Source organism: Ostrea edulis, chromosome 7 (assembly GCF_947568905.1).
Source record: "Ostrea edulis chromosome 7, xbOstEdul1.1, whole genome shotgun sequence".
In the NCBI taxonomy this organism is placed as follows: Eukaryota; Metazoa; Mollusca; class Bivalvia; order Ostreida; family Ostreidae; genus Ostrea; species Ostrea edulis.
The window spans coordinates 68137354-68165119 of record NC_079170.1 but is presented as its reverse complement, the minus strand read 5'-3'; the positions used below and the strand labels follow the sequence as shown (position 1 = coordinate 68165119).

Genomic DNA, 27766 nt, shown 5'->3' with positions numbered 1-27766 from the left:
ATAAGTCTTGGATCCGCCCCTTTGTAAATTTCACGCCTGTAGAGTTATCATTCTTGTGAGCTGTCCGATAAAATAGTTCCTCATACCAAGCCGTCAAACTTTAATTTAAAACGCATTTTAAACTATATCATAATCATTCAAAAGCATAATTCGGTGAGGATCGACCAAAAAACATTTGTTTCTGGCGTATATTTCTTGAAATCGCGATAAATATCTTCAATATATTCACCTGTATTGAGGTCATGCCCCTTGCATACTTTATAATATTTTTTAAGTGCAGGGAATCTTCAGGCGAAGGTCGATTTTCTTCGTTGATACACAGAGTACAAACAATTTTCTGTGAGGATAGGGTTTATTGATCTACAACAAACTTAGACAATCTGAAGCCAATCTCCGGAATTCCTTGGGTTAATTATGCCCAGTGGACTGCATCCGGGGCTGACCATTTGTCGGGTCATGCGTCAGACATTGAAATTGAAAGTAGGAAGACATTTCTAGTTTCTGTTTTTCCTTGATTGTTCATTTGTCATGTTTTTGCACGATACCTGGCTATATACGTATTACACATCATATGAATGAGAGAGAGAGAGAGAGAGAGAGAGAGAGAGAGAGAGAGAGAGAGAGATATTTAAGTTCAGTGACTGTTGCATGTCCGATAATGTTCAGAATGAAGTTTGTATTTATAAAATCAACTGTCCATTAACCAACATGAGATCGTAAAACAAATGTAAAGTCAGAGTACGTATACACGATGTCAGAGTTGGCATTATAAAACAACTTAAAATATGCTTTTGTGAATTCTTTTTCGTTTGGAAATTGACATTAAGAAACCTAGCTGCAGAGCTGTAGCTCTCTGAAAAAATATGTTGACATAACAGAGAGCTACAGAGCCACCCCTTATAAAAACCTTCGATTTACGGCGCACAAAACGCTGCGCACAGTTGAGGCCTTATATCGTTGTATTCTTGAGTTACTGTCTCATAAATTTAATATCAAAAAATTCTTAACATATTTTCCTACTATACTTGTGTCTAAACATACCTTCAAATATTCATTAAAGCCCCACACGACCTGAAAACTCCCATGCAGCTTCAAATGATTTCGTTTGTTGACGTAGCCATGTTAGGTAGCCGGGTCAGTTCGTCGGCCTGTTGTTGTTAGTATATATTCATAAAATTCGTTATATGTTATGTATTCTCTGTTATGTCAACATATTTTTTTCAGAGAGCTACAGTTCTGCAGCTATAAGAAACCCTGTTTTAATTGTGAAAAATATACTCAATGCATTGGTAAAACTTAGGAGCTCGGGGGGGGGGGGGGGGGGGGCGCTTTGCCACTTGCATGCATGGGCCCCCGGGGTCCCCAAAGGAGCCCCCCCCCCCCCCCCCCCCTGCTGTACTTTGTGTACACTTCATTTTTTTTCTGCCTACGCGTCTGGGAACTGTTACTGGCTGATTCCTTAAGTATATTGCAAATTCTATAATATACATGTACATGTATATGTGGTTCTGCATGTAATGTAATCAAATTCTATAATATACATGTATATGTGGTTCTGCATGTAATGTAATCAAATTCTATAATATACATGTATATGTGGTTCTGCATGTAATGTAATCAAATTCTATAATATACATGTATATGTGGTTCTGCATGTAATGTAATCAAATTCTATAATATACATGTATATGTGGTTCTGCATGTAATGTAATCAAATTCTATAATATACATGTATATGTGGTTCTGCATGTAATGTAATCAAATCCTATAATATACATGTATATGTGGTTCTGCATGTAATGTAATCAAATTCTATAATATACATGTATATATGGTTCTGCATGTAATGTAATCAAATTCTATAATATACATGTATATATATGGTTCTGCATGTAATGTAATCAAATTCTATAATATACATGTATATATGGTTCTGCATGTAATGTAATCAAATTCTATAATATACATGTATATGTGGTTCTGCATGTAATGTAATCAAATTCTATAATATACATGTATATATGGTTCTGCATTTAATGTAATCAAATTCTATAATATACATGTATATGTGGTTCTGCATGTAATGTAATCAAATTCTATAATATACATGTATATATATGGTTCTTCATGTAATGTAATCAAATTCTATAATATACAGTATGTACATGTATATATGGTTCTGCATGTAATGTAATCAAATTCTATGATATACATGTATATGTGGTTCTGCATGTAATGTAATCAAATTCTATAATATACATGTATATATGGTTCTGCATGTAATGTAATCAAATTCTATAATATACAGTATGTACATGTATATATGGTTCTGCATGTAATGTAATCAAATTCTATAATATACAGTATGTACATGTATATATGGTTCTGCATGTAATGTAATCAAATTCTATAATATACATGTATATGTGGTTCTGCATGTAATGTAATCAAATTCTATAATATACATGTATATATATGGTTCTGCATGTAATGTAATCAAATTCTATAATATACATGTATATATGGCTCTGCATGTAATGTAATCAAATTCTATAATATACAATATGTACATGTATATATGGTTCTGCATGTAATGTAATCAAATTCTATAATATACATGTATATATATAGTTCTGCATGTAATGTAATCAAATTCTATAATATACATGTATATATGGTTCTGCATGTAATGTAATCAAATTCTATAATATACAGTATGTACATGTATATATGGTTTTGCATGTAATGTAATCAAATTCTATAATATACATGTATATATGGCTCTGCATGTAATCTAATCAAATTCTATAATATACATGTATATGTGGCTCTGCATGTAATGTAATCAAATTCTATAATATACATGTATATATATGGTTCTGCATGTAATGTAATCAAATTCTATAATATACAGTATGTACATGTATATATGGTTCTGCATGTAATGTAATCAAATTCTATAATATACATGTATATATGGTTCTGCATGTAATGTAATCAAATTCTATAATATACATGTATATATATGGTTCTGCATGTAATGTAATCAAATTCTATAATATACATATATATGTGGTTCTGCATGTAATGTAATCAAATTCTATAATATACATGTATATATGGTTCTGCATGTAATGTAATCAAATTCTATAATATACATGTATATATGGTTCTTCATGTAATGTAATCAAATTCTATAATATACATGTATATGTGGTTCTGCATGTAATGTAATCAAATTCTATAATATACATGTATATATGGTTCTGCATGTAATGTAATCAAATTCTATAATATACATGTATATATGGTTCTGCATTTAATGTAATCAAATTCTATAATATACATGTATATGTGGTTCTGCATGTAATGTAATCAAATTCTATAATATACATGTATATATATGGTTCTGCATGTAATGTAATCAAATTCTATAATATACATGTATATGTGGTTCTGCATGTAATGTAATCAAATTCTATAATATACATGTATATATATATGGTTCTTCATGTAATGTAATCAAATTCTATAATATACAGTATGTACATGTATATATGGTTCTGCATGTAATGTAATCAAATTCTATGATATACATGTATATGTGGTTCTGCATGTAATGTAATCAAATTCTATAATATACATGTATATATGGTTCTGCATGTAATGTAATCAAATTCTATAATATACAGTATGTACATGTATATATGGTTCTGCATGTAATGTAATCAAATTCTATAATATACAGTATGTACATGTATATATGGTTCTGCATGTAATGTAATCAAATTCTATAATATACATGTATATGTGGTTCTGCATGTAATGTAATCAAATTCTATAATATACATGTATATATATGGTTCTGCATGTAATGTAATCAAATTCTATAATATACATGTATATATGGCTCTGCATGTAATGTAATCAAATTCTATAATATACAATATGTACATGTATATATGGTTCTGCATGTAATGTAATTAAATTCTATAATATACATGTATATATATAGTTCTGCATGTAATGTAATCAAATTCTATAATATACATGTATATATGGTTCTGCATGTAATGTAATCAAATTCTATAATATACAGTATGTACATGTATATATGGTTTTGCATGTAATGTAATCAAATTCTATAATATACATGTATATATGGCTCTGCATGTAATCTAATCAAATTCTATAATATACATGTATATGTGGCTCTGCATGTAATGTAATCAAATTCTATAATATACATGTATATATATGGTTCTGCATGTAATGTAATCAAATTCTATAATATACAGTATGTACATGTATATATGGTTCTGCATGTAATGTAATCAAATTCTATAATATACATGTATATATGGTTCTGCATGTAATGTAATCAAATTCTATAATATACATGTATATATATGGTTCTGCATGTAATGTAATCAAATTCTATAATATACATATATATGTGGTTCTGCATGTAATGTAATCAAATTCTATAATATACATGTATATATGGTTCTGCATGTAATGTAATCAAATTCTATAATATACATGTATATATGGTTCTTCATGTAATGTAATCAAATTCTATAATATACATGTATATGTGGTTCTGCATGTAATGTAATCAAATTCTATAATATACATGTATATATGGTTCTGCATGTAATGTAATCAAATTCTATAATATACATGTATATATGGTTCTGCATTTAATGTAATCAAATTCTATAATATACATGTATATGTGGTTCTGCATGTAATGTAATCAAATTCTATAATATACATGTATATATATGGTTCTGCATGTAATGTAATCAAATTCTATAATATACATGTATATGTGGTTCTGCATGTAATGTAATCAAATTCTATAATATACAGTATGTACATGTATATATGGTTCTGCATGTAATGTAATCAAATTCTATAATATACAGTATGTACATGTATATATGGTTCTGCATGTAATGTAATCAAATTCTATAATATACATGTATATATGGCTCTGCATGTAATGTAATCAAATTCTATAATATACATGTATATATATGGTTCTGCATGTAATGTAATCAAATTCTATAATATACAGTATGTACATGTATATATGGTTCTGCATGTAATGTAATCAAATTCTATAATATACAGTATGTACATGTATATATATGGTTCTGCATGTAATGTAATCAAATTCTATAATATACAGTATGTACATGTATATATGGTTCTACATGTAATGTAATCAAATTCTATAATATACAGTATGTACATGTATATATGGTTCTGCATGTAATGTAATCAAATTCTATAATATACATGTATATATGGTTCTGCATGTAATGTAATCAAATTCTATAATATACATGTATATGTGGTTCTGCATGTAATGTAATCAAATTCTATAATATACAGTATGTACATGTATATATATGGTTCTGCATGTAATGTAATCAAATTCTATGATATACATGTATATGTGGTTCTGCATGTAATGTAATCAAATTCTATAATATACATGTATATATATGGTTCTGCATGTAATGTAATAAAATTCTATAATATACAGTATGTACATGTATATATGGTTCTGCATGTAATGTAATCAAATTCTATGATATACATGTATATGTGGTTCTGCATGTAATGTAATCAAATTCTATAATATACATGTATATATATGGTTCTGCATGTAATGTAATCAAATTCTATAATATACAGTATGTACATGTATATATGTGGTTCTGCATGTAATGTAATCAAATTCTATAATATACAGTATGTACATGTATATATGGTTCTACATGTAATGTAATCAAATTCTATAATATACAGTATGTACATGTATATATGGTTCTGCATGTAATGTAATCAAATTCTATAATATACATGTATATATGGTTCTGCATGTAATGTAATCAAATTCTATAATATACATGTATATGTGGTTCTGCATGTAATGTAATCAAATTCTATAATATACAGTATGTACATGTATATATATGGTTCTGCATGTAATGTAATCAAATTCTATGATATACATGTATATGTGGTTCTGCATGTAATGTAATCAAATTCTATAATATACATGTATATATATGGTTCTGCATGTAATGTAATAAAATTCTATAATATACAGTATGTACATGTATATATGGTTCTGCATGTAATGTAATCAAATTCTATGATATACATGTATATGTGGTTCTGCATGTAATGTAATCAAATTCTATAATATACATGTATATATATGGTTCTGCATGTAATGTAATCAAATTCTATAATATACAGTATGTACATGTATATATGTGGTTCTGCATGTAATGTAATCAAATTCTATAATATACAGTATGTACATGTATATATGGCTCTGCATGTAATGTAATCAAATTCTATAATATACATGTATATATGGCTCTGCATGTAATCTAATCAAATTCTATAATATACATGTATATGTGGTTCTGCGTGTAATGTAATCAAATTCTATAATATACATATATATATATATATGGTTCTGCATGTAATGTAATCAAATTCTATAATATACAATATGTACATGTATATATGGTTCTGCATGTAATGTAATCAAATTCTATAATATACAATATGTACATGTATATATGGCTCTGCATGTAATGTAATCAAATTCTATAATATACAGTATGTACATGTATATATGGCTCTGCATGTAATGTAATCAAATTCTATAATATACATGTATATATGGTTCTGCATGTAATGTAAGCAAATTCTATAATATACATGTATATATGGTTCTGCATGTAATGTAATCAAATTCTATAATATACATGTATATGTGGTTCTGCATGTAATGTAATCAAATTCTATAATATACATGTATATATATGGTTCTGCATGTAATGTAATCAAATTCTATAATATACAGTATGTACATGTATATATGGTTCTGCATGTAATGTAATCAAATTCTATAATATACATGTATATATGGTTCTGCATGTAATGTAATCAAATTCTATAATATACAGTATGTACATGTATATATGGTTCTGCATGTAATGTAATCAAATTCTATAATATACATGTATATATATGGTTCTGCATGTAATGTAATCAAATTCTAGTGCATGGTTATAAATAGAAGTGTGCTGGCATGCTAATTTTTTTCCTGCGCTTTTTTTATTGGTGTATTTATTTTTTTTAAAATCTATTTTAAAATCCTCTGTCAAATTTAAAACTACGTCATTTGGTCTCGTTATCAAGGTCATTGATTTAAACAAATGATTTCATTAAGCACTCACGTTTTTCAAAGGGGGGGAGGGGGGGGGGGGACAAGTTGACTCTCCAACCAATTTTCAGGCGTGTAAGTGACAAGACAACATAGGTTTATCCCCAAATACTATTTTTTAGTATGGCACTCCTCTACATTATATATTTTATAGTATGACCTCTATATTATATGTTTTATAGTATGACCTCTATATTATATATTTTATAGTATGACCTCTATATTATATATTTTATAGTATGACCTCTACACTATATATTTTATAGTATGACATCTACATTATATATTTTATAGTATGACCTCTATATTATATATTTTATAGTATGACCTCTATATTATATATTTTATAGTATGACCTCTATATTATATATTTTATAGTATGACCTCTATATTATATATTTTATAGTATGACCTCTATATTATATATTTTATAGTATGACCTCTATACTGTATATTTTATAGTATGACCTCTATACTATATATTTTATAGTATGACCTCTATATTATATATTTTATAATATGACCTCTATATTATATATTTTATAGTATGACACTCCTCTATATTATATATTTTATAGTATGACATCTATATTATATATTTTATAGTATGACATCTATATTATATATTTTATAGTATGACATCTACATTATATATTTTATAGTATGACCTCTATATTATATATTCTATAGTATGACCTCTATATTATATATTTTATAGTATGACCTCTATATTATATATTTTATAGTATGACCTCTATATTATATATTTTATAGTATGACCTCTATATTATATATTTTATAGTTTGACCTCTACATTATATATTTTATAGTTTGACATCTATATTATATATTCTATAGTATGACCTCTATATTATATATTTTATAGTTTGACCTCTATACTATATATTTTATAGTTTGACCTCTACATTATATATTTTATAGTTTGACATCTATATTATATATTTTATAGTTTGACATCTATATTATATATTTTATAGTATGACCTCTATATTATATATTTTATAGTATGGCCTCTATATTATATATTCTATAGTATGACCTCTATACTATATATTTTATAGTATGACCTCTAGTCTATTTCATAGTATGACACCCCTCTATACTGTATTTTTATGCTCCCCTTCAAAGAAGAGGGACATTGCTTTGCACCTGCCAGTCGGTGGGTATGTCAGTTGGTCGGTCGGTAGACTACATGTCGTCCGCTCAATATCTTGAGAACTATTCACTTGATCGTAATGATAGTTCATAGTGGGATGGTTATGAGTAGAAGAGGACCCCTATTGTTTTTCAGGTCGAAAGGTCAAGGGTCAATCTACTATGGACATAGGAATAATTATACTGTCTGCTCAATATCTTGATAACCCTTTGCTTGACAGACTTCAAACTTGGTACACTGGTACATCTTCAGGAGAAGATGATCTCTATTGATTTTGAAGTCACATGGTCAAAGGTCAAGGGTTAAACTGGACATATAGTAATAAATTGTCTCCTATATTTTAAGAATTATATGCTTGATTGACACCAAACTTGGTACACTGATACAGCATAAGGAGTAAATGACCCCTATTGATTTTTAGGTCACATGGTCAATCTACTCTTGACATAGGAAGATATTGTCTGCTCAATATTTTGAATTGATGATACTACTATGAATTAAATGATGTGTGTATAACCCTTTTCAATTTTGCACCATGGGGGACATATGTGTTTTACAAACATCTCTTGTTTACATTTCAAGTGAATGTTGCAACCTATGTGCCTCTTTTTAATTGTTCCAGTCTATACAAATGTACAACTATTTGATTAGCTTGCAACAGTTTTTTTTTTTTTCATTCAAAGGAATATGATTTTCTACCTCTCAGAAAGTAATAAGATATTCCAAATTCTATAATAGATTTCAAAGATATGGAATTTATTTATTTCTTCATATTTCCACTAGAATAGCAAAGCTTAAAGGTAGCCTAGTTGCACCTGAAGTAGCTGCAATAATGTAGCCCTATCCATTTTTTTTATTCTGACGCTTTCGGGATACCTTTCCCTAAAAAAAAAAAAAAAAAAAAAAAATCAGAGAGGGCTACATTATTGCAGCTACACCTGAAGTAGCCTGCCCTTTGGGACATTTCTAGAATTTATTGAACAAAAAAAAAAGAGAAGTATTAATAATAATAATAATAAAGATAAATCTAAAAAAAAACAACCAAAAAACCCCAAAACAACAGTTTTTTTTAATATATAAAAATCAAAACTATTTGTATATCCTTCAGCTTGGAATGAAGTCGGGATCGGCGTACCAGTTTTCCTCTAAAAATTCCCAATGGCAGCAAACAATGGCTGAGTGCGGAGACGACGTAATTTTCCAGTCGTCGCTTGACATCAACAAAAAGACGCACCAGGTCCAGCTGACAAGGACGCACATAACATGGGACGTCGCCTCCCCAGGAAAACCGTCCCGGCAAGCAGACAGCCCGTCATCCCAGCCATTTATCGGTAAATATCGGGGGGTATTTACAAATCAAATGTCAACAAAGTGAGGAAGGAGGACGCTAAATCAGTAAATTAGCGGGAAATCAATAAAGTTACGAAATCGTTAATAATTTTAGGGAATTCATTCTGTATATATGCATTCAAATTACTCATAACATTAACATTGCACGATTAGTGAAATTCCCGCAGTCCGTTATGATATTGAATGAATGCAGTTTTTTGAAACAAGTAAACCACGTCGCAGATCACAACATAAATTGTTTAGTCTGAGAACCCTGGCATCGGTCAGGTTATTGGAAGTGGCAAAGTAGATGTGGTGAAGAGCAGAGAGGATTGCAAATTTGCTACTAACATGGGAAAATACTGACACTAGCCTGAAGTAAATCTAAAATCGGATCATGTTGATTGAAAGAGTTTAAAATGGTGTATAATGTGCTTCTATGTGGAATTTGTATATGATGTATGGTTATATTTCACATATGAAGGATTTGTTTCACCAAAACCTATGTTCATTTGATTTTCAACTTCAACATATTCTTTATTTCATTTTCTATTTTTGCATTAACATGGTAAGCTATTCATGTCAAGCTTTTTAACAGTAGTGATAGAGATATGTAACTTCATGTTTGTAGAATTTTAAACTTATCACAGGTCATTCGCAGTGTAAGCACGTACCACTGCAAGAGGTGATCGCTGTCAATATAGAACGCAGTCTCAACAAGATCTTCACACCGAAACCGAATAAAAAGACGAAGAATGCATCCACCCCACTGAAGGACTCGCCCATATACATTGAGCTTCAACCAGTCCATGCAGTCTCCTTCTCTGTCCACGTCGTCAAAAGATGTCCCAACCACAAATGGAAAAAGAAAAAGGTCACGTTTTTCTGTCAAGAAGAAAACTTATGTCGCACATGGGTGGAGAAATTGGAGGAAGCGCTCTCCAATCCAGGTAAATCAGTTCTCTCTAGTCCAGGTATAACAGTGTGTCATAACAGCCCCTCTAAATGTAGTCCACAGCTGCCCCTCTAAATGTAGTCCACAACAGCCCCTCAGGTCGCATTGCGACACCAGACTTGTGTATGAAGACAAACTTTTATTATCAAATCCATCATCTATGAATGTCATTGCCTCAGTACATGTAGGTGGTATTATGATATTATTGCCTCAGTGCGTATAGGTAATGTTTACGATAAATCAGACATCTTCTGATGTAACTTTTGGGTTGTTATGTACAGTATCAATGAGAATCTTTCAGCACTGGCCATTCAGGCTTCTGTATCTGGACTGTTAACATACACAAAATACTTTTTTCAGTTTTGAAAAGAGTTCAAGTAACTTCAAGAGTACTATAGGTTTACTTAGAATTAGTTCAAGGCAGGGTTTTATCCAACATTTAGATGTTACTACCCATTTAATATTTAAGGGGGAATTTTTGAGAATGCAGTCATCAGCCTCCAGGGGATGGTGATGGGGGACATCCATGGAATATAAATTGATTGATTACTCATTTTAATCTATATTGTAAGTCTGACAATTATAGAAAATGAAAAATAGTTTTGTTGAAAATTCTCATGCAATTTTGAAAAGTTTCTACAAATGAAGGAAATTTTTTATCTGTGGAAGGGGAAATATCCATTTGTTGTCAAAGGGGAATGGTACCCTTTACCGGTAGTAAAAACAACCTAGATAAATCCCTGCAAGGGTAATAGAAAACGCCATCTTTACTATTAATTCTCAGTACAATCCTCACTCCCTTTAAATGTACGGTTACATAATTTTAACACAAAGTTAGTAATATTGACGAAAAGCACAGGCCTAGACTGGGTGTTCAGACCCATAGCAAGTTATGCATAGTATCATTTACATGGTTCAGTAAACCGTAGTCATGGTCAAATGATCACAATCTTACAATTATTGTCCATCGAATATCAAGACATCTGCATTGAGCGGAATATTAATTTAAAGATATTCTAACTTCTTAGCATGCTCTGAGCTGTAGAATTACTGACAAGTGTTCATATGAAATGAAAAAAAAAGATTTGGTTTTATAAAATGATTGATTAATGTGCATGAAATATTAAATGTGTGTAAGAATTGGTCTCTATAAGACTAATGTTTTTGTAAATCAGAAATTTAGATTCCTTACCCTATTATTGTTTTTAGTGGATGACAAAGCTATGGATAAAACCAGCATCTGTTCTGTATATGTGATTTTTTTTTCAGTCTTAAGGAGACCGAGAAGTCTACTGGTGTTTGTGAATCCTTATGGGGGAAAGAGAAGGGCCCCTCGTGTCTACGAAGAGTCGGTGGGGCCTCTCTTTGACCTGGCCAAAATCAAGACCCACGTCATCAGTATGTAATCTGAGTCATCCATTAAATCCTGAGTATCACCGCGTAATACTGTAGTTAATGTGTATTTCATAGGTATAAATCCAGACCCACGTCATCAGTATGTAATCTGAGTCATCTATTAAATCCTGAGTATCATCGCGTAATACTGTAGTTAATGTGTAATTCGTAGGTACAAATCAATGCCTCATCATTTTCATTTTGTGTAAAGAGAAATTTTTTATCACTTTAAGTGTCTTGTCACGTACGGTGATGAAATAAATCGGGATTTCTTTCTTTGTTTTCTTGTTGCAATAGATTTGTGATACATAGATATACCTGATACAGGAATTTGTCTTGTTTCAGCTACCACACATGCAGGGCATGCAAAAGACGTCCTATCTAAGTACGATTTGCAGTCAGTGGATGGGTGTGTATTAATTGAATGTTATACTCGCACGGATCTCATAATCCCTACAAGAATGTCGTAATTCTGAAATAAACGTAATCGTAATCCCTGCACAGTGATTTTTTTGGGGCCAAAATGCCAGCGATATTCGGCTGTTTCCCCTCACTAAAATTAGCTATTTTTCCCCAATTATGTATATATGTTTTTCCCAATTTCAAATCTAGGGAAATTAGGCCATTTAAAAAAAAGGTTACCGTATATTGCTGACAAAGAGTAAATACGTTTTTTCTTCAGTTTTATTCTCCAAACCACTGCACATGCAAAATGTTTTGTAAAGAATATGTAAAACAATAAAGGCATCCATAAAAGCATATATGCAGTGAAGTATATAGTTTCCAAATACACATTAAGCCATATTGTTTACAATTTAGTTTTGACGCCATTATATGTAGGGTCAGGCTAATAACAGAAAGTGGCCAACAGTATAGGGTTTACTAAAATCCAAAAAATACAAACAGGAGAGACATCTGGAAATTTGATTATTATTAATATTAATATAATATTTACAAGATCATGGGTACAAATGCTGGTGAATTAATAATATATTATTTTCTAGGGTGAAACGATACAGTACCTTCTCGATTCGATTTTCGATACTTTAGTCTCGATTCGATGATTTTCGATTCGATACAATAACATGTACCAAATTCTTTATAATGCTAAGATTTTCTTATGTTTCGTTGTATTTATTGCTCTCTGCAAATAAATTCTACATAATATAAAAGCGTTTAACATAAAGCAACACTCGTATCACTTGTCCTAAAGCCGAAATGTCGCCATACCCAGGATTTAAACATTGGGGGTGTATTTTTCAACTCAACTGCGTCCATTTTGATACAGCAAAGTTTACTCGTATGTTGATTGGGCAATTTTCAATTCCATTGGCTAATCAGAAACTGTGTTATCAAGAGCAATATGTGCTATGATTTTAGAACCGTATCGAACCGAAACAGACCCCGAATAAATCGAACATCGAATCGAGACCACTACATCACGATTCAGCCGCATCGCGATGCATCGTTTCACCCCTATTATTATACCCCCCGAACGAAGTTCTGGGGGGTATATAGGAATCACTCTGTCTGTCTGTCTGTCCGTCCGTCCGTCTGTCTGTCTGTGCAGATTCGTGTCCGGGCCATAACTTCTTTGTTCTTTGACATAGGCATACCATATTTGACACATGAGTGTATCACCATGAGACGATGTGTCATGTACCTTCATGACCTCCATATGACCCTTGACCTCAAGGTCAAAATTAAAGTTTTTTTTACAATGGATTCGTGTCCGGGCCATAACTTCTTTGTTCTTTGACATAGGCATACCATATTTGACACATGAGTGTATCACCAGGAGACGATGTGTCATGTACCTTCATGACCTCCATATGACCTTGACCTCAAGGTCAAAATTAAAGGTTTTTACAATGGATTCATGTCCGGGCCATGACTTCTTTGTTCTTTGACATAGGCATATCATATATGACACATGAGTGTATCACCATGAGACGATGTGTCGAGTACCTTCATGACCTGTATATGACCTTGAACTTTGACCTCAAGGTCAAAATTGATTATAGGGTTTTGACATAGTCATACCATAAGACATGGGTGTATCACCATGAGACTATGTGTCATGTACATCCATGACCTCTTTATGACCTTGACCTTTGATCTCAAGGTCAAAATTATAGGTTTATGCCATGGATTTGTGTTTGGACTATATCTTCCATTTTCTTCTACAAATGCATACCATATTTTTACACTCAGGAAAGAGGTAATTTATACCTATTAACAACACCCTTTGGGAGATTGGGGTAAGCGGGGGGTATTCTTAGTGAGCATTGCTCACAGTACATCTTGTTTTCTTTATGAAATTAGACAATAAGTATTTCTTAGAAAAAGTAAATAATATATATACAAGGTGTGACTTCCAGTACATATTTAATGTTAAATAATGATTTATTTTATGATTTCAAATCAAATCCGAAATAAACCTCAAACAAAAATATGTTTTTTGATTATTTTATGCATCTTTACCATTTTAATTTGAGGAAAATGTCACTAATTTTTCCTAATTCAAAAAGAGGGTGGTAGTTTGAAAAACAAAAAAAATCACTGCTGCACACAAATGCTGCAATTCTGAAATAAATGTTTTGATCCTGAAATGTTGTAATCCTGAAATAAATATAATTATAGTCGTCATGGCATGAACATCGTAATCCTGAAATGAATATAATTGTAATCCTAGCATGAACCCAGAAATAAATGTAATTGTATGTTTTATAAATTTGTCAAAAAATAATGCACGGAATTTAACAGGTAAGGACTATTCACAAAATTTTTTTATGGTTGTTTTTCTGCTAATAGTTTGAATGAATCACCAGCCACGCCACTACCTCTGTCTGTCTGTCTATCTGTCTGTCTGTCTGTCATGTTTTATTTTATTCACTCCACCTCTGTCTGTCTGTCATGTTTATTTTATTCACTCCACCTCTGTCAGTCTGTCATGTTTATTTTATTCACTCCACCTCTGTCTTGGTCTGACTGTTTTATTCATTATTCTTGTGTATTATGTATTTACTTATTAGAGACTCAATCTTCTCACTGAGCATGTGCTACTATATTAAATGATGGTCCTATTTTACTATTCTCTCTATTAAATGATGGTCCTATTTTACTATTCTATCTATTAAATGATGGTCCTATTTTGCTATTCTATCTATTAAATGACAGTCCTATTTTGCTATTCTATCTATTAAATGACAGTCCTATTTTACTATTTTCTCTATTAAATGATGGTCCTATTTTACTATTCTATCTATTAAATGATGGTCCCATTTTACTATTCTCTCTATTAAATGATGGTCCTATTTCACTATTCTCTCTATTAAATGATGGTCCTATTTTCTTATTCTCTCTATTAAAGGGACTGATTCACGATTTTACCCAAAATTTTGTTTTTCACTTTTAATGATCAAAATCTACTGTCTAATATGTTTCAAAGATTTCAAATGAAAATTAAGGTTATACATCATCACAGAAGCTCATCTTAGAGAGTTTATTATCTGTTTTGTAAACAAAGATTGCAGTATGTTATTGTTCACGAAATTTCAAAAGAAATGGATATCGATCTAAGTTTATTATATATCTTTCACATTTCAAGCATTTTGTGGGTAGAATGTGTCATCTAAAACTTAAAATTTGTGATTATGCAACATTAAGATGAATTATATTACAAAATCAATATTTCACTTGTTTGTTTACATAAAAAGTCTCGAGTCTTTGTTTACATAACACAGATTTAAGCCTGGAATATAGCTTTTATTCTTGCATTCAGAAGGTCAAAATTTTGACTGTCAATATTAAATGAGTTATATTTGTAATGTTTAACATCAAATTGAAATTTTTTTTTTAAAAATCGTGAACCAGTCCCTTTAAATGATGGTCCTATTTTGCTATTCTCTCTATTAAATGATGGTCCTATTTTGCTATTCTATCTATTAAATGATGGTCCTAATTTACTATTCTATCTAATAAATGATGGTCCTATTTTACTATTCTATCTAATAAATGATGGTCCTATTTTGCTATTCTATCTATTAAATGACGATCCTATTTTGCTATTCTATCTATTAAATGACAGTCCTATTTTACTATTCTATCTAATAAATGATGGTCCTATTTTGCTATTCTATCTAATAAATGATGGTCCTATTTTGCTATTTTATCTAATAAATGATGGTCCTATTTTACTATTCTATCTAATAAATGATGGTCCTATTTTACTATTCTATCTATTAAATGATGGTCCTATTTTGCTATTTTCTCTATTAAATGATGGTCCTATTTTGCTATTCTATCTATTAAATGATGATCCTAAATTACTATTCTATCTAATAAATGATGGTCCTATTTTACTATTCTATCTAATAAATGATGGTCCTATTTTGCTATTCTATCTATTAAATGACGATCCTATTTTGCTATTCTATCTATTAAATGACAGTCCTATTTTACTATTCTATCTAATAAATGATGGTCCTATTTTGCTATTCTATCTAATAAATGATGGTCCTATTTTACTATTCTATCTAATAAATGATGGTCCTATTTTGCTATTCTATCTATTAAATGACGATCCTATTTTGCTATTCTATCTATTAAATGACAGTCCTATTTTACTATTCTATCTAATAAATGATGGTCCTATTTTGCTATTCTATCTAATAAATGATGGTCCTATTTTACTATTCTATCTAATAAATGATGGTCCTATTTTACTATTCTATCTAATAAATGATGGTCCTATTTTACTATTCTATCTATTAAATGGTCGTATTTTGCTATTCTATTAAACGGTCGTATTTTACTATTTTATCTATTAAATGACAGTCCTAATTTACTATTCTATCTAATAAATGATGGTCCTATTTTGCTATTCTAACTATTAAATGACACTCCTATTTTGCTATTCTATCTACTAAATGACAGTCCTATTTTACTATTCTATCTATTAAATGATGGTCCTATTTTGCTATTCTATCTAATAAATGACGGTCCTATTTTGCTATTCTATCTAATAAATGACGGTCCTATTTTGCTATTCTATCTAATAAATGACGGTCCTATTTTGCAGTGTGGTTTGTGTGGGTGGGGACGGAATGTTCACAGAACTTCTGAACGGCCTGATCAACAGGAGGATGTCTGAGGTGGGGAGGACACAGGATGTCACGGAACAGCCGATAGCCCCGGACCTTCGGATTGGAATTATTCCTGCAGGTCTGTTAAGGAGGATATTGTTTTAGATTTCATATCATCATAATAATCAATCTAATTAAAATCAGATCCTAAGATACGCTCACAATCGCTACAATAGGATCTGACATAACCCCATAGGGGGTCATGTCCGTATGACCTTTCACTTGGAATATTCATGAGAACTATCAGCCAGTCAGATTGCGCCATATAGACAATGATGGCTATTTAGGCGGTTCTCGGCAATTCGTAAATAAGTTCCAGTAATCTCTCTCCTACGAAGTTTATTTCACACTATAAAATTGTATATTTTCACATAAGGAATTCTAACCTTTCGCAATAATGCCTACTCTATTCCGTGCATACAAACAACAAAATGTACGAGATAAAATACACCCAAATCAAATTAATTGTGAATTGCGATTTATGTATGAATAAGGATGGGTACGATTTGAATAGTTTTCAAAAGAGTTTACTTAATTAACATGAGGAATATAACGCCAGTCGACGTAAACGGTGCATTGTGATGTCATATCTAACTGTGATGTGTTTTCTTTCAAACCAAACAATCACAGCCGTTTTCCTTGAATTGTAAACACTGACGGTTTCAAAGCCGACGTGCTGATTGGCTGATATAAAGTTCATCTGAACATGACCCCTAATTGGGTTATGTCAGATCTTCTTACGCGGTGTATACGATGCAGATCTAAGAAGACTGATTTTAATTAGATTGTCATAATAATATTCATTATTATTTTTTAAAATTTTTTGTGATTTTTGGGTTGCAGGGTGTATGTATGGTCTGAGTACAAGCAGAATTTTTTTGGTAATTTAGGTTTTACAGATGTTATGTTTTTATGTTTATATCTGTATTGTAGGTTCTATGGATACTATGTTTTTATGTTTTAATGTTGTAGGTTCTAGTGATGCTATGTTTCTATGTTTCTATGTTGTAGGTTCTAGTGATGCTATGTTTTTATGTTTTAATGTTGTAGGTTCTGGTGATGCTATGTTTCTATCTTTTTATGTTGTAGGTTCTAGTGATGCTATATTTTTGTGTTTTGGGTTCTAATGATACGTTTTTGTGTTGTAGGTTCTAGTGATGCTATGTTTCTATGTTGTAGGTTCTAGTGATGCTATGTTTTTGTGTTGTGAGTTCTAATGATGCTATGTTTTTGTGTTGTAGGTTCTAGTGATGCTATGTTTTTATCTTGTAGGTTCTAATGATGCTATGTTTTTATGTTGTGGGTTCTAATGATGCTATGTTTTTATGTTGTAGGTTCTAGTGATGCTGTGTTTCTATGTTTTTATGTTGTAGGTTCTAGTGATGCTATGTTTCTATGTTTTTATGTTGTAGGTTCTAGTGATGCTATGTTTTTATGTTGTGGGTTCTAATGATGCTATGTTTTTATGTTGTAGGTTCTAGTGATGCTATGTTTTTATGTTGTAGGTTCTAGTGATGCTATGTTTCTATGTTTTTATGTTGTAGGTTCTAGTGATGCTATGTTTTTATGTTGTAGGTTCTAGTGATGCTATGTTTCTATGTTGTAGGTTCTAGTGATGCTGTGTTTCTATGTTTTTGTGTTGTAGGTTCTAGTGATGCTATGTTTCTATGTTGTAGGTTCTAGTGATGCTATGTTTCTATGTTTTTGTGTTGTAGGTTCTAGTGATGCTATGTTTTTGTGTTGTAGGTTCTAGTGATGCTATATTTTTATGTTGTAGGTTCTAGTGATGCTATGTTTTTGTGTTGTGGGTTTTAATGATGCTATGTTTTTATGTTTTAGGTTCTACAGACGCCATATGCTACTCCACAACAGGGATCAATGACCCGGTGACGTCAGCTCTGCATATCATTATAGGTGAGGTTGTACTGCATATCATTATAGGTGAGGTTGTACTGCATATCATTATAGGTGAGGTTGTACTGCATATCATTATAGGTGAGGTTATACTGCATATCATTATAGTTGAGGTTATACTGCATATCATTATAGGTGAGGTTGTACTTGGTATACAATCAGTTAATTGTTGATGAAACATGATAAAGTGACCCACTTCCTTTTAGCTTAATTTGTGTCACCTAACAAAGCGTAGTAAGATTTTAGGATTACTCGTCCATTTTCTTTCTTTCCATCTATCTGTCGATCTCTCTGAACAAAACTTTTTAACTGTAGGAGATAGGATTTTTGTATGTATGTAGAAAGGGATTTTTTTTTTTTTTTTAAAAGTGATTGTATAACTCTTGATAAACCATATAACAGGTATTTTCTGCAATTGTCCATTTCTTTGCGGATAGGAAAGATCCACAAAAATTACAAATGCAAAAATATGTGTTGATACATATATTAGGTATAGATAGGTTAATGCAGAAAATAGAAATACACAATAAATTTTGCTACGGTAGTGTTTTAAGGGTCGGATCGCAAAAAAATCCACCATCAGAAAATACCTCTTATTTTGTGTTAGGTGACCGTATAGCTCTCGACGTGTGTTCAATCTACAATGGGAACCAGTTTCTACGTTACAGCTCTTCAATGTTGGCATATGGTTACTATGGTGACATGTTAAAAGACAGTGAAAATAACAGATGGATGGGACCAAAACGTTATCAAATCGCAGGTAACGAAATAATTTATATTATATACATACAGGTGTTGTAAACAAGTCGCAGGTAACGAAATGATTTATATTATATACATACAGATGTTGTAAACAAGTCGCAGGTAACAAAATAATTTATATTATATACATACAGATGTTGTAAAGAGGTCACAGGTAGTGAAATAATTTATATTATATACATACAGATGTTGTAAAGAGGTCACAGGTAGTGAAGTAATTTATATTATATACATACAGATGTTGTAAAGAGGTCACAGGTAGTGAAGTAATTTATATTATATACATACAGATGTTGTAAAGAGGTCACAGGTAGTGAAGTAATTTATATTATATACAAACAGATGTTGTAAAGAGGTCACAGGTAGTGAAATAATTTATATTATATACATACAGATGTTGTAAAGAGGTCACAGGTAGTGAAATAATTTATATTATACACATACAGATGTTGTAAAGAGGTCACAGGTAGTGAAATAATTTATATTATATACATACAGATGTTGTAAAGAGGTCACAGGTAGTGAAATAATTTACAGTGTCAATACAGATGTTTTAAACAAGATGCAGGTAAATCATCGAAGTACATTGTCTATTTCTGGGAAAGTCTACAATAAAGCTATTCAAGGATTCTGTTACAGTGTGATATAGGGAAATGTAATTAATTAAATGATAACTGTGTTATGTAGAGAAATGTAATTATCTAAATGATGACTAACAGTGTTATGTAGAGAAATGTAATTATCTAAATGATTACTGTAACCGTGTTATGTAGAGAAATGTAGTTATCTAAATGATGACTGTAACAGTGTTATGTAGAGAAATGTAATTATCTAAATGATGACTGTAGCAGTGTTATGTAGAGAAATGTAATTATCTAAATGATAACAGTGTTATGTAGAGAAATGTATTTATCTAAATGATGACTGTAACAGTGTTATGTAGGGAAATGTAATTATCTAAATGATGACTGTAACAGTGTTATGTAGGGAAATGTAATTATCTAAATGATTACTATAACAGTGTTGTGTAGATAAATGTAATTATCTAAATGATTACTATAACAGTGTTATGTAGAGAAATGTAATTATCTAAATGATAACTGTAACAGTGTTATGTAGAGAAATGTAATTATCTAAATGATTACTATAAAAGTGTTATGTAGATAAATGTAATTATCTAAATGATTACTATAACAGTGTTATGTAGAGAAATGTAATTATCTAAATGATAACTGTAACAGTGTTATGTAGAGAAATGTAATTATCTAAATGATTACTATAACAGTGTTATGTAGATAAATGTAATTATCTAAATGATTACTATAACAGTGTTATGTAGAGAAATGTAATTATCTAAATGATGACTGTAACAGTGTTATGTAGATAAATGTAATTATTTAAATGATTACTATAACAGTGTTATGTAGAGAAATGTAATTATCTAAATGATGACTGTAACAGTGTTATGTAGAGAAATGTAATTATCTAAATGATTACTGTAACAGTGTTATGTAGGGAAATGTGATTATTTAAATGTATGCCAGTGGGCCAGTGATACACCCCTTTTTTACAGGTGCAAAGAAATTTCTGGCCAACAGGTCGTATGAGGGGGAGGTATCCTTTAAACTGGCATCCTCCTCTGATACCAATCCGCTGGACAAAATCACCTGTCACTCAGGGTACGAGTCAAATTTCTGACTAACAATGTGTCAGTTTTCATAAAATATCCAGGCAAATCGGTTTTCATTATGATGTTCAGGTTTATAAATAACAGCAGTGATTTATTGAATATAATCTGATAATTAATGGTGATATAACAAATCTACATGTAACATTGATATACAGAACATTGATTTACACAACATTGATTTATACAACATTGATTTACACAACATTGATTTACACAACATTGATTTATACAACATTGATTTACACAACATTGATTTATACAACATTGATTTACACAACATTGATTTACACACCATTGATTTACACAACATTGATTTATACAACATTGATTTATACAACATTGATTTATACAACATTGATTTACAGAACATTGATATATACAACATTGATATACAGAACATTGATTTATACAACATTTACACAACATTGATTTATACAACATTGATTTACACAACATTGATTTATACAACATTGATTTACAGAACATTGATATATACAACATTGATTTACAGAACATTGATTTATACAACACAGATTTATACAACATTGATTTACACAACATTGATTTATACAACACAGATTTACACAACATTGATTTATACAACATTGATTTACAGAACATTGATATATACAACATTGATTTACAGAACATTGATTTATACAACACAGATTTATACAACATTGATTTACACAACATTGATTTATACAACACAGATTTACACAACATTGATTTATACAACATTGATTTACAGAACATTGATATATACAACATTGATTTACAGAACATTGATTTATACAACACAGATTTATACAACATTGATTTACACAACATTGATTTATACAACATTGATTTACACAACATTGATTTATACAACATTGATTTACAGAACATTGATATATACAACATTGATTTACAGAACATTGATTTATACAACACAGATTTATACAACATTGATTTACACAACATTGATTTATACAACATTGATTTACACAACATTGATTTATACAACATTGATTTACAGAACATTGATATATACAACATTGATATACAGAACATTGATTTATACAACATTGATTTACACAACATTGATTTATACAACATTGATTTACACAACATTGATTTATACAACATTGATTTACAGAACATTGATATATACAACATTGATTTACAGAACATTGATTTATACAACACAGATTTATACAACATTGATTTACACAACATTGATTTATACAACATTGATTTACACAACATTGATTTATACAACATTGATTTACAGAACATTGATATATACAACATTGATATACAGAACATTGATTTATACAACATTGATTTACACAACATTGATTTATACAACATTGATTTACACAACATTGATTTATACAACATTGATTTACAGAACATTGATATATACAACATTGATTTACAGAACATTGATTTATACAACACAGATTTATACAACATTGATTTACACAACATTGATTTATACAACACAGATTTACACAACATTGATTTATACAACATTGATTTACAGAACATTGATATATACAACATTGATTTACAGAACATTGATTTATACAACACAGATTTATACAACATTGATTTACACAACATTGATTTATACAACATTGATTTACACAATATTGATTTATACAACATTGATTTACAGAACATTGATATATACAACATTGATTTACAGAACATTGATTTATACAACACAGATTTATACAACATTGATTTACACAACATTGATTTATACAACATTGATTTACACAACATTGATTTATACAACATTGATTTACAGAACATTGATATATACAACATTGATATACAGAACATTGATTTATACAACATTGATTTACACAACATTGATTTATACAACATTGATTTACACAACATTGATTTATACAACATTGATTTACAGAATATTGATATATACAACATTGATTTACAGAACATTGATTTATACAACACAGATTTATACAACATTGATTTACACAACATTGATTTATACAACACAGATTTACACAACATTGATTTACACAACATTGATTTATACAACATTGATTTACACAACATTGATTTATACAACATTGATTTACAGAACATTGATATATACAACATTGATTTACAGAACATTGATTTATACAACACAGATTTATACAACATTGATTTACACAACATTGATTTATACAACATTGATTTATACAACATTGATTTACACAACATTGATTTATACAACATTGATTTACAGAACATTGATTTATACAACATTGATTTATACAACATTGATTTACAGAACATTGATTTATACAACATTGATTTATACAACATTGATTTACAGAACATTGATTTCTACAACACAGATTTATACAACATTGATTTACAGAACATTGATTTACACAACAATGATTTATACAACATTGATTTACAGAACATTGATTTATACAACATTGATTTACACAACATTGATTTATACAACATTGATTTACAGAACATTGATATATACAACATTGATTTACAGAACATTGATTTATACAACACAGATTTATACAACATTGATTTACACAACATTGATTTATACAACATTGATTTACACAACATTGATTTATACAACATTGATTTACAGAACATTGATATATACAACATTGATATACAGAACATTGATTTATACAACATTGATTTACACAACATTGATTTATACAACATTGATTTACACAACATTGATTTATACAACATTGATTTACAGAACATTGATATATACAACATTGATTTACAGAACATTGATTTATACAACACAGATTTATACAACATTGATTTACACAACATTGATTTATACAACATTGATTTACACAACATTGATTTATACAACATTGATTTACAGAACATTGATATATACAACATTGATATACAGAACATTGATTTATACAACATTGATTTACACAACATTGATTTATACAACATTGATTTACACAACATTGATTTATACAACATTGATTTACAGAACATTGATATATACAACATTGATTTACAGAACATTGATTTATACAACACAGATTTATACAAAATTGATTTACACAACATTGATTTATACAACACAGATTTACACAACATTGATTTATACAACATTGATTTACAGAACATTGATATATACAACATTGATTTACAGAACATTGATTTATACAACACAGATTTATACAACATTGATTTACACAACATTGATTTATACAACATTGATTTACACAATATTGATTTATACAACATTGATTTACAGAACATTGATATATACAACATTGATTTACAGAACATTGATTTATACAACACAGATTTATACAACATTGATTTACACAACATTGATTTATACAACATTGATTTACACAACATTGATTTATACAACATTGATTTACAGAACATTGATATATACAACATTGATATACAGAACATTGATTTATACAACATTGATTTACACAACATTGATTTATACAACATTGATTTACACAACATTGATTTATACAACATTGATTTACAGAACATTGATATATACAACATTGATTTACAGAACATTGATTTATACAACACAGATTTATACAACATTGATTTACACAACATTGATTTCTACAACACAGATTTACACAACATTGATTTACAGAACATTGATATATACAACATTGATTTACAGAACATTGATTTATACAACACAGATTTATACAACATTGATTTACACAACATTGATTTATACAACATTGATTTACACAACATTGATTTACAGAACATTGATTTATACAACACAGATTTATACAACATTGATTTACACAACATTGATTTATACAACATTGATTTACAGAACATTGATTTATACAACATTGATTTATACAACATTGATTTATACAACATTGATTTACAGAACATTGATTTATACAACATTGATTTACACAACATTGATTTATACAACATTGATTTACAGAACATTGATTTATACAACACAGATTTATACAACATTGATTTACAGAACATTGATTTACACAACAATGATTTATACAACATTGATTTACAGAACATTGATTTATACAACATTGATTTACACAACATTGATTTATACAACATTGATTTACACAACATTGATTTATACAACATTAATTTATACAACATTAATTTATACAACATTGATTTATACAACATTGATTTACAGAACATTGATTTATACAACATTGATTTATACAACATTGATTTATACAACATTGATTTACAGAACATTGATATATACAACATTGATTTATACAACATTGATTTACACAACATTGATTTATACAACATTGATTTACACAACATTGATTTACAGAACATTGATTTATACAACATTGATTTACACAACATTGATTTACAGAACATTGATTTACACAACATTGATTTACAGAACATTGATTTACACAACATTGATTTACAGAACATTGATTTATTCAACATTGATTTACACAACATTGATTTACACAACATTGATTTACAGAACATTGATTTATACAACACAAATTTATACAACATTGATTTACAGAACATTGATTTATACAACATTGATTTATACAACATTGATTTACACAACATTGATTTACAGAACATTGATTTACACAACATTGATTTACAGAACATTGATTTATTCAACATTGATTTACACAACATTGATTTACACAACATTGATTTACAGAACATTGATTTATACAACACAAATTTATACAACATTGATTTACAGAACATTGATTTATACAACATTGATTTACACAACATTGATTTATACAACATTGATTTACACAACATTGATTTACACAACATTGATTTACACAACATTGATTTATACAAACTTTTAATGGATAAATGTTGCTAGGATTGTTAATGAGATTATTAACAGTTTTCACTGATATGAAGATGATTAAATTTGTGTTTTCACTGATATGAAGATGATTAAATTTGTGTTTTCAGGTGCAACATATGTGCAATGAGTAAGCACTCTCAGGAGGAAAAAGGTATATATCACAAAATCTGTATATCTAGAAATCACAAACTCTATTCTGTATACCTCCATATTCTCACTTATTTTACCCTCTGACATTATAGAATAGGAAAATTTAAAACTTCCAAATTCAAATTTACTCCTGACCCTAAAGAAGCAATAATGTTTTAGGGAGAAATTAAAATGGAAAGAAATAATTTTTCATGGCAAAAATTACATGGCAGGAAGATTTCCTAGATTTGCTGTATTTGATTTCAATTTGTTGTAGAAACTTTTTTCCCATTTTCAATTCTAAAATTGGTGAAAACTTAGGTCAAATACAGATATGAAGAGGTTTATGGAAAGAATTTAAAAGACACAGTTTTTTCTGTTTGTGGATTGTAGGATCTGATGGCTGGCACACAGTGCGCGGGAAGTTTTTGGCGGTTGCTAGCTTCACCATGAGCTGTCGTTGTTTAATTAGTCCCATTGGCCCCTCCCCCTACTGTCACCTTGGTGACGGAACAACAGACTTGCTCCTGATACAGCAGTGTTCCCGTATACAGTTCTTACGTCATCTGTACAGGTGCTCCACAACCAATGGCAACCAGGTAATGTACTGTGTCCATGGCAACCAGGTAATGTACTGTGTCCATGGTAACCAGGTAATGATTGATTGATTGTATCTTGCTTAACGTCTCACTCGAGAATTTTTCACTCATATGGAGACGTCACCAAGACCGGTGAAGGGCTTCAAATTTAGGCCTATGCTCGGCGCTTACGGCCATTGAGCAGTGAGGGTTCTTTAGCGTGCCACACCTACTATGACACGGGTCATCCGTTTTTAAGGTAATCTCCGAGGACCTGTGACATTCACACCTGATGCCGAGCGTTTGGCGATGGAACTGTCACTACCTGTTTTAACGACTTAGGTCTGTCGCGACCGGGATTAACCAGGTAATGTACTGTGTCCATGGCAACCAGATAATGTACTGTGTCCATTGCAACCAGGTAATGTCAAGTGTCCATAGCAACCAGGTAATGTGATGATGACTGGCTGATTGAGTGATGAAGAAATGATAAAAGAGCTGAGAGAGTTCTCATGTTAAATTCTTTTTGTGCCTTTTTCTTTGTTATGATAAATTAATCGAAGTTTCT

At 29.9% G+C, this 27766-nt stretch overlaps 1 protein-coding gene across 4 annotated transcripts in view; it reads left to right on the top strand.

Annotated features, from left to right (window-relative positions):
• The first annotated feature begins 251 nt into the window (after window positions 1-251).
• The window catches only part of LOC125655211 (ceramide kinase-like), a 35492-nt gene continuing 7977 nt past the window's right edge, over window positions 252-27766 (top strand). For all 4 annotated transcript variants that reach the window (XR_008797239.1, XR_008797241.1, XR_008797240.1 and 1 more), the window contains exons 1-11: window positions 252-480; window positions 9547-9769; window positions 10418-10717; window positions 11992-12120; window positions 12463-12526; window positions 17201-17343; window positions 19104-19178; window positions 19786-19938; window positions 21514-21619; window positions 26599-26642; window positions 27014-27219. Coding sequence is in view for 1 of the 4 variants with exons in the window: in XM_048885409.2 (XP_048741366.2) it covers window positions 415-480; window positions 9547-9769; window positions 10418-10717; window positions 11992-12120; window positions 12463-12526; window positions 17201-17343; window positions 19104-19178; window positions 19786-19938; window positions 21514-21619; window positions 26599-26642; window positions 27014-27219 (1509 nt within the window). In the remaining 3 variants the exon portion in view is untranslated. The remainder of the gene's footprint in view (window positions 481-9546; window positions 9770-10417; window positions 10718-11991; window positions 12121-12462; window positions 12527-17200; window positions 17344-19103; window positions 19179-19785; window positions 19939-21513; window positions 21620-26598; window positions 26643-27013; window positions 27220-27766) is intronic.